Source organism: Trifolium pratense, linkage group LG3, assembly GCF_020283565.1.
Source record: "Trifolium pratense cultivar HEN17-A07 linkage group LG3, ARS_RC_1.1, whole genome shotgun sequence".
NCBI classification, from domain to species: Eukaryota; Viridiplantae; Streptophyta; class Magnoliopsida; order Fabales; family Fabaceae; genus Trifolium; species Trifolium pratense.
The window spans coordinates 53,566,011-53,576,826 of record NC_060061.1 but is presented as its reverse complement, the minus strand read 5'-3'; the positions used below and the strand labels follow the sequence as shown (position 1 = coordinate 53,576,826).

At 31.9% G+C, this 10,816-nt stretch overlaps 1 protein-coding gene across 1 annotated transcript; it reads left to right on the top strand.

The window, feature by feature from the left end:
- On the top strand, positions 1 to 3,302 carry LOC123915759 (probable folate-biopterin transporter 8, chloroplastic). Its single transcript, XM_045966991.1, has 2 exons — positions 1 to 839; positions 1,594 to 3,302. Exons 1-2 carry the CDS (start codon positions 299 to 301, stop codon positions 2,745 to 2,747), a joined length of 1,695 nt encoding a protein of 564 aa, XP_045822947.1. The 5' UTR covers positions 1 to 298; the 3' UTR covers positions 2,748 to 3,302.
- Positions 3,303 to 10,816: the final 7,514 nt, after the last annotated feature.

Below are 10,816 nucleotides of genomic sequence, written 5' to 3'. Positions count from 1 at the left end.
ACAACAAACACAAGTTTCACTTTCAGTACCACCAATGTCACTCGCCAGAACCTCGAAGAACTCTCTTCTATATATTTGCTAAAATACCCCTCAATTTCTTAAAATACACTCTTCTAGATCCCTCTCTTCGCACACTTTACATTATTCTCATTCTTTCTTTCATTCATTCATTGTTCATTTCACCAAACAATGAGTGTGTAAACACAAAATTTTGACCTATTCTTTTCTTCATTCAAAATTTTCAATTTTCTTTATTTTTTTTTATTATCATCATTGAAAATTCTCTTGTATTGAAACCATGATTCACCTTGCAATTTCATCTTCATCACAAACTAACCAATTTATGTTTATGAACAAACCAAGTTTACATAAACATCACAAAACAAAACATTTGAAATCATCCATAATAAAATGTTCTCAACATCACAACAATTCTAGAAACTTCATTGAAAAACAAGAACCTACATTCATGGTTGACACACATCAAAGATTTGTTGTAAGAGAGACCAAGAAGAAGAAGGAAGAGGAAAAGGGTGTTTTGTATGAGAAAGAGGAGAAGAAGATTAAGGGTACAAATTCTTCAACAAATGTTTCTCAAATTGGAAGTAAACAAATGCTTATATTGTGTGGATTTGGTTATTGGTTACAAGGGTTTAGATGTTTTCCTTGGCTTGCTCTTAATTTTCATATGGCTAGTAATCTCAATTTGGATCCTTCAATATTGCAACTTGTTCAGTATTCTGCTAATCTTCCTATGGTGGCTAAACCTCTTTATGGAATCCTTTCTGATGTTATCTATATTGGTGGTGCTCATAGAATCCCTTACATTGTCATTGGAGGTATAAACTTAATTGATTAAATTATTTGTATCTTTTGGTTTTTATGTAAATGTGTCAAATACTCAAAAGGTAGTAATAGTACTATTAGTTTAGCATCATTAATATAGGGTTAGCGGTGCAGCTAGTTGCCCGTTTGCCTGTCATTCGTATGTAATTATCCTATATTTATTATTGATGGATAGAACTTATAAAGTACATACACTTGACATGACACTGATACTAAGATGTAGATATTGGTAATAGTTTGAGAAAATGAAAGTTGTTGAATGTAATTGGTAACCACATGTGTTGGTGTCGTGTCAGATATAGTAGGATATGTAGATATTGGTTCGAAATTGCCTGCAAACCTTGATATTGCAGCAAATGTGGCTGTAGTGGTTCAAATGGTTCTAAGTTGCAGTTAAGCTGCTAACCTTGATATTGCGGGAAAATGCGGCTGTAATTTCAGTTGCTATGCTATTGCAGTGACCTTACTTCCGACCTGCAATTCCTTTTGTTTGGATCAGTCTGATCTGATTTTAAGTTTTTGGTTATGTTATTTTGTGTTTGTGTTTAGGTTGTCCTTTCCTTCATAGTATTAAGCTAGATAACTCTTTCTGTGTTAACATGTCTTATGTTCAGTTTGCTTCTCTTATGGATTATGAAATTACAACAGCATAGAAGTCAAAAAGTTTCTTTGTAACTATTTTCTGTTCTGAATGAATTTCTTCTTTTATCTCAAAAAATGAAACTGATCATTTGCTTCGATCTTCAGTTCTTTTGCAGATCTTTGCTTGGAATTATCTAGCATTTATCCCTGCTGCACGTGAAGTGCTTACCATCTTAGTTGCAGCCGTGCTTCTCAGTAACTTGGGAGCATCCATTACTGAAGTAGCAAAGGATGCTCTTGTTGCCGAGTACGGAAAGAAACAAAAAATTGGCGGCCTACAATCATACGCGTTCATGGCATTAGCCGCAGGTGGAATATTAGGCAACTTGATCGGTGGTTATTTTCTACTGAAACTGCCTCCAAGAATCATGTTCATTATATTCTCATCTTTGCTATCTCTACAACTAGCAATTTCTTTCTCAACAAGAGAGGATTCTTTAGGCATACCACAACCATCAAGCGAAAATCTTGCAACAAAATCCATCTCAGAAAATATCCGAAAACAAGCTTCGGATCTTTTCACAGCTATCAGCGACAAAAGTATTTCTCGCCCCCTTTTATGGATTGTTGGATCAATTGCCATGGTTCCAATGCTTACAGGCTCCGTATTTTGCTATCAGACACAGTGTCTAAATCTTGATCCTATGATCATTGGTTGGGCTCGAGTGATTGGCCAGTTGATGCTTTTTTCAGGAACTGTACTTTATAACCGATTTTGGAAAAAGTTTCCGATGAGAAACTTGATAGGTGCGGTGCAGATTCTATATGCTTCGTCTCTACTTCTTGATCTCGTTTTGGTTCAACAGATAAATCTTAAATTCGGAATTCCAAATGAGGTGTTTGCTCCTTGCTTTTCCGGTTTAGCAGAAGTTCTAGCGCAGTTTAAACTCCTTCCTTTCTCGGTTCTATTTGCATCTTTATGTCCAAAGGGTTGCGAAGGATCTCTCACCTCTTTCCTTGCATCAGCTTTGATCCTATCGTCAATAGTTAGCGGCTTTCTTGGTGTTGGATTGGCCTCTTTGCTCGGCATTACATCCGGTAATTACTCAGGCTTGACAGTTGGAATCCTCATACAGTTTGTTGCAGCTTTATTACCTTTAAAATGGATTAGTTCGGTACCTATGTCACAGCCTGATTCGGAGAAGCAGAAGAGAAAAAGCATGAGCAGAAGAGCTCGTAGAAATAGAAGAGTTGGAAAAGTTGTGATTGGTTCAATTAATGCTTATAGGCGTGAAAGGGAATGGGAATCACAGCGGTAAGAATGATCAATTATTACCTTTGTAGTTTTAATGATCATGCAAGGATGATTGGTGCTTAACATCTTTTGAGAAATGATTCCTTACTTCATCATTAACTCACACAGAATGACTTATCCTTCGAAGCTTAAGGATTTTTTTGGCTCCATTTTGGATTCTTAACATGAGGCCAACACCTTGTGAGTTGTCAAAGGTGGTCGAGAAAGAGAATGCTAACAAGTGTCTTTAGGGCATTGGTTAAGAAATCAAAAGAGGTACTAAGCTTGTATAGGAAAACAATGTACATTATATTGACAAGTGTTTAACTTGTATTTTCAAGACAAATTTTTGCTCATATGATTTCCTTAATCAATGCTTTTATGACACTCATCGGCAAGACCTTTTTGAGAATAGGATGGTCCTTGTTTGTATATTTTCGTAGTTATTTGGATTTTAACATTCTACCTCTCAATGCTTCCATTGATATGTACTATAGTTTACCTTGGCAATTTGTTTTCATGTCCATATCAACAATAACCAAAGGTTAACTAATCTCGAATACTCGTCTCACATTTGATATGATTTTGAGTTTATTCGCACCATTTGATTGAATAAGCATAAGTCAATTAAAATCTTATTTTTGCATCACCTTGAGCTTCCTCTTAGCATATGAAAAATACTATTACAGCTAAAAAGTGATGCAGAACTCAACAAAATTGAGGTCAATATCCTTAGGTCAAAATACTCAGATATACGTGTAGCAAGAGTGGAGCTGCTTAACATATAACAAACAACAATGCTAAGTTACAATGGAGATGGATTAACTTAATTTTCTTTTTAACCAACAAATGTTCATTTTGAGACCACCTAAATTTGAGCTTTCAAAAGCAATAAGTTATCAAATCATTTTATAAAGTGATTCACCTTAAAGTCAGTTTTGTAAGATTAAGTCTGAGTACAAATTGTAATACTGTACTTTTGTCCACAAAAGGAAATTAATATGGTCTTAGTTTGGAATGTTTCTCTTCCTCTCGTGGTTTTCTTATCCTTTTGAAATTTCATTTTTGCTTTTGGGAATAAAGTTCAAAATGTAGATTCCGAATTAAAAAAATCATGTTTCTCTCGTTAAAACACACTAAAACATGATTTTTTAGTTTGAAATCTATGTTCCGAACTTTATTCTCGGAGGCAAAAATGGAACTTCTGGAGATAAGAGAACCATGAGGAGTAAGGGAAAACCCTTTGGTTTAACTATGTCTACATTCTTTAAAAATCAAAGAGATGGTTTATTATGGGTCTAATAAGATTTGATGTAGGATCAACAACTTATGAAATTATTTTAGTGTAGGCTTATTTTCCACCTCATGATTCTTAAAAACTATTTCCATTTAGATTTACTCGTTCAGATGTATAAAAAATGGTGTCCTTTTCGTTCAAATAGGTAAATTTTGAGGAGTGTAGTGTAGGTTTTAAAAAATGAATGGGGGTTAAAAATAGCTCTCGAATATTTTTAAGTTTGGAAATATTGTGTTTGGGCCATTACATGATGTAAAGCCCAATTTGAAATGAAAAATCAGAAAATGAGTTTTTCTTTCCGCGCGCCCTAAGTATTTCACGCGCTCCCGGCCTTCCAATTCTACCTCCCTCGCAATGTAGGATACGAGTGTGTAAATGGAAAAAATTGGGAAAAAAATGCGAACCTTATAAAATCTAATATTTTTGTATCTTTCACCCTTGTTTCCGACCTATTTTATAAGGTTCGCTACTTAAGTTTTCTTTTCAATTTTTGTGCCCTTGAGTTCGCTACTTAAATAGTGAAGAAATGTTTTTAAAATGTTCGGGGCGCGCAAGAACAAGCAAGGGGCAAGAAAAGAACTCTAAAAAAATAGTGTTTATGGACTTATTATACGGGTTATTTGTGTCCAAATTCTTAACATAATCAATGGACGATTTCTCTCCCAACCCCCCTCAATTCTTTTCTACCCCCCAAAAATCCAAGTTTGCCCTTTGCGGTTTGAAACATTTTTGCCAAAAAACTTCGGTTCGTATTCACCGAAGCCAAATATTAGACCATTTCGGTAACTGCAAACCGAACATTAGCGTTTTCGGTACACAAAAAACGAAGGTCAGCTTGTTCGGTATCTGCGAACCGAAATGTCCTAGATTTCGGTACGTTGGTCGCTGGAATTAGGCCATTTTCGGTAGAAATTTACCGAAATAATTGTTTCGGTACCTGCGAACCGAAATGTCCCAGATTTCGGTAAGTGGTTACCGAAATTTATCAGAATATCAGTTTATTTCGGTTCGTATAAACCGCAGTACCCCCCCGGGGCAAAAACGGAAATTCAGGGGGTAGAAAAGAATTGAGGGGGGTTGGGAGAGAAACCATCTAATCAATGCACTTTCTTAACATAATCATTGTGAGTGAGAGTATTGTATGCCCCATCTAAACTTGAAGACTGAATGATTAAAAAATTTAGCATTTTATTAGGTGTGTAAACTCAATTATAACTTTTTTTTAAAGAATGAAAGGGGTCTAAGCCCAAACAACGAGAAAACTAAACTGTGCAGTTGAGACTCCTAATAAATCATTGTGATACAACTTAGATAGAAGAGTTAAAATAAAACACCGAATCACTTATCTTACATGCCAAAATAGTTAGGTCATCATCAACCTTATTTGCTTCTCGATGAACATACTCGTTAACCGCTCTCCAATATTCTTGAATGAGCTTCCGAATGCGTTGGACTAAGGTAGAAGTTAACTTCTCATTAGTAACATTGTTTGTCAAACATCTCACCACAACTTGGGATTCAAGTGGAAGCTCTACCCAGTTATAGCATCGTCTTTTAGCAATAGAGGTTCAACATGAAATTTGCTAGTGTTCAGGTAATTATATTAAGGAACAAACTATATCTCTTATTTATGGATTTTCTTTAACTACTTTAAATAGTGTAATTAAACCTAAGTGATTGATTATATTAGAGTGAGTGTTATTAGTACTAATAATTTTGGATCATAATTTCTCCTAAACCCAAAAAAATCTACTAATACTTTGGGATCAAATGGAGGTTGAAGGAGTAAGTGTTAGGATGAGTTGGAGCATCCTCATTCATCCTTTGTCCTTACTTACTTGATAGTACCACCGACACTTATATTTGATGTCACATCATATTCTAAAAAAAAAAGCAGCCTAAATTTACTGTCTTATTGTCTGTCACCAGTTTGACCATAAATATGCATTCTTCTTCTTCCAAATTCGTGTCGCCAGCTAGGATGTCCCTACCACTCTCCCCACGTCCATTGTTAATTAATTTGTTGTTAGTTAGAAACGAGTTTGTTTGTTTCAGTCAAATGTTCATCATTTTGTAAGCTACTAATAACTTTCTTCAACTTCTATATTAAAATACTATATATGGTTGACGGGAAAAATGCGTGGCTTACTTTTCAAATAGGTAAAGCAAGCATAATCTTTATCACAGGAACAAATTCATTTCATTGATACATTGTTCTTTACTTTACTGAATTTTTTATCCAATTCGAAATAAAAATTCGTTACAAGTTAGTTATAGGTACTACGTATTTCCTCTAATCTAAATATGAGAAACAAAATACTTTATAGTTTATTGAGAGATGAATGTATCGTATTATAGATTAGATATATTCATCTCTCAATGAACCTAAAAAGTATTTTGTTTCTCATTAGTTAATAGATAAATATCCTCGAATTATAAAGGGATATAAGTAGTAGATTTCACCAAATAGTATATCTTCTTAGAACATCTCAATGTAACTTTTTTAAAGTTTTAAAATTATTCTCGATACCTACTTGCAGTGTTTTTAATTAGTGCTTTTAGAACACATGACCCATATTTATACATGCATGTATTATTTGACCTTCTTACATTATAGTTCCTTTTCATAAAAATAATTGTATAATATGATTTGATTCGATATATGTGTGAAAAAATAAATGCACGATATATAAGCGAAACATCAATAAAAAGCTAAAAGACGGACATTACTTATATAATACACACTTCACAGTCACCAGACCACTTAGAGCAAGTAAGGTTACAAAATTAAAATCCTATCACGCTCTTAGACTACAATCAGTGTATATAAATTGCACCCATGTTTTAATATATTTTACTATTAAAAAAAATGTAGATTAACGAAGCATGTTCCATGCATAACTGCATAAAAGCATCAACCTCATCAACAACTCTCTATTCATAAACATGTAACTTTTGTGCAACCCTTCATCCACCAAAGGGTTATGGACCCTTCATTTTATGGCTTCTAGATGTTCCTTTGTTAATTATGATTATGGCCCTTCCTAAAGTAATTACTTGAAGAGTATCCTTGGGTGACACATGTCATGATCTTAGAATATACAAATAACTTTAGTATTGGAATATCTCTTATATTTTATTTTATTTTCCTTATAGGTACAAGTTAAATACAACCCTGCATTCTTTGATTATCACTTGAGGAGCATTATTTTCCCAAGCACTATTTCTCTAGGATATATACACAAGACGGATAAGGGATGAGTATCTGGACTGGAGTTGCAACCCCAACTTTTAAATTATTTTTAAAATCTAAATTTAAATTGGGATCATAATTAAGGAAAACTTTAAACAAACATTTTATTTTTAGAATATAAAAAGCCGTAGTTCAGAAAGAAACTAAACAACAACTAGATAAGGGGTAGCAATTCTCATAATATCACCTAACAATACAGGACTACGTTGAACATGGCTCTGCTCATAATAAATCATCTCCTCTTGATGACATCTTATATTTGCCAAAATATCCGCATAAAAGTTAGCTTTACGATAGATATGACACACCTTGATCTCTCAATCCAAAACAAGCATTCTTCTAATTTGATTAATTAACCGTCAACCAGCCACACTACACATTCTATTGCTACTAAAAATATGAACAACAATTTGAGAATCCACATGAAGTTTCAAACCCTCATAAAACCACGCTTCCAGGTTAATTGCAACCCTTCTAAGACACCCCAAAATTCAGCACATATGCAGTACACCACCCAAAAAACTTTAAAAATCCTCCATACCAACTGTCATCCCTTCGTGACAATATATAAACAAAAATCATATTTTTAAGTTTATTACATATTTAATGTATCTGGTCTATATTATAGGTCAGATACATTAATTATGCAATAAACTTAGAAAAGTGATTTTTGCTTATATATTGTGATGAACTTGCTCCATCCTTATTTAACAATTAATAGGACTCTTCCAATCATTCAAAGTATGAGTTTTATTTAATTAAACGAACATTAATTTTAGTTTGACATTTCTATACAAATTAAATTTTCCCTCAACACTACAAGTAGGTCTGCCTAAAAAGCTCCGAAAGAATCATGAGGGTGGCCATGAGATTCTTGGTGAAGATTGTCAATGGAATGAGCTTGATTAAATTTAGTAAAATAAGGTTTTGTACATATAAAGGATACGAGAAAACACAAGATTATTTCCGAATTTCATACACCAATATGATCGATGAATGATATTAGCAACACATTCTTTGACACACGTTTGAACACGTTCTTTTTTATTCCTCGTGCTTAATTTCCGGTCCCTCTTTGTAAGAGATATTTCTTTTTTAACACTAAGTAAAGATTTATTTTTAAATTTTTTTAACTAATGTATCTAATCTATAATATGTATTTTTATATATCAGATTTATCAATTATTCAATAAATTTACAAAAATAAATTTTTATGTATATATGAGACCAAAAGAAGTACACGTAAATATTCGTTTGCAATTTTAATATATGTAAAGATGAATGGGATAATTAGCTACATTTTTAAAAATCAAAATTGTGATTTCTTGGAAAATAAAATCACCTTGTTCTTACTGTCAACATCAAGCTGTTTTTCTTCTAGAAAACAAAGCAGTTTCATTTTTGGAAAGAGAGAAAAACAATAAGTTTGGTGAGTGGAGAACACGCAAGACTGAGATGGAATTCATTTCTTTTTTTTACGATAGACTGACTGGAAAATTTGGAAAGTTTTTATTGTCATATCTATGACAACTATTTCATACTCATTATGATTTGTTAATACTTCATTCATCTTTTATATATTATAAAAATTGGATTTATATATCTTTTATGACAATAATTGGGTTTATATATTTTTAGCATATGTAGAATTATTTTTTATATACCCTATTCTTAATTTTAGTAACTCTTAGCTCTATCTAACACACTCATTATGATTTGTTAATACTTCATTCATCTTTAAATAAAAGAAGATATCCTCTTCAGACTTGGCCAAAAAAAAAAAAAATCCTCTTCAGATATTCTTCATTCTTTCTCTTAAACGATAATTTTTTTTTTTGTTAAAAGAGAGGGCCGAAACCAAGAAAAGAATTAAACTGCAATAAATTTAGGAGTCGTTATCGCCATAAACTTTAAAAATAATGCATTCAAAAAGAAAAAATCTAAAAATAATATTAATTATCAACAAATTTAACACCAAAATAAACTTTCTTAATTTCCATAATTTTTTCAATTGAGTCTTTAGATTTTATCAATTGTGAATGTGTTAGTGTGAATATATGTGAAGAAGAGCTTATGATCATCACATAATTGCTTATGCCGTACTCCGTATTTTGTAAGCTCTCACCAATAAGCAATGACTCATCATCACCCATTGAATGCACTACAACCATATGCAAAGAAAATTGAGTAGTATATATTTTTACTTTTTTTGGTCAAGATTGAGTAGTATATATTATTTGAGTTGTCTTAAAAAAAAATTATTATTTGAGTCACACGGTATTTTTCCTTCTAATATGCTAATGCTATTTCTAACTCTTGACAGTAAATAACGTATATGCATAACTTGAAAAGACGGTTGAAAATTTAATGATAAACACGTAAGACTGATGTGGAATCATATATATTAAGTAATATTATACTCTTTTTTTTTGGTACATAAGTAATATTATACTTAAAAAACCACAAGGAAAAACATGTGTAATCTCTTTACCAAAAAAAAAAAAAAAACATGTGTAATCTTACAAATAATTATGATGAACTTTGGGTCAACTATTCAAAAATACAATATAGTATTCTTTTTTAAAGAGGAAAACTCATTTTGTGCACTCCATAATTTTTTTAGGAAGATTAATTATCACTAATCATCGGTAAAAACTTCATACCTATATTATAATAATAAAAAAAAAAGAGTCGTTCTTCTCTTTTAAGCAAAAGTGATGACTCAAATAACTGATAAGCTAAACAAAGACATCCAGACTATATATGTTGGGAAATTGTTTGATCCTACAGAAATTATTAACGGAGAAAATATAAGTGGAAAATTCAAGATTCGAGCTCTGATCAATTGTACTATACTCATGAGAACAAATAGATTCCAGCAGGCCTAACGTTGCATCCATAGATTGGAAGAGTACCCCTTAACCATACTTCTAAGGATAAATTGTTCTTAGAAATCCAAATTTAATTCTTAAAGGAATAATTCTTTATTAGAGTTACTTACTCTAAAATACTATGACTTCCTTCCTTTGAGCATAAGATGCTTAAAAAAAAAAAAAAAACTCTAATTTCAACTATAAACAAAATTTGATAATTTATTTTTTATATATTTAGTCTAAAATTTGAACAAAATACATCTAGTTAGAGACTATTCAAATCCAAAAGGCCCGCATAAATAAAAAATTGAAATCCTTTAACTTTTATTTATATTTAAAACATGTCTTGCGATCTAAAAAAACGTAATATATAAGAGAAAATTGTTAATAATATAAATATAATATATTTGGTGCAATATCTCATAAAAATAGTTTTTTTATTGATATAATTCTCTCTTATATGTTTTTTTTTTTAATGAATCTTTCCCCATATTTAAATTTGAAACAAATATTTTGGTGATTTGGTATTAATTAACATTAATTAGTAAGTTAGGTAATAGTCAACAACCGCAAAAAAAAGGTAGTTTCCATGTAATGTAATACACGTTAGTTAGACGTGTATACCAAACACCTCTTGCTTATAAATACTCTCTCCCCTCACCATTATTTCT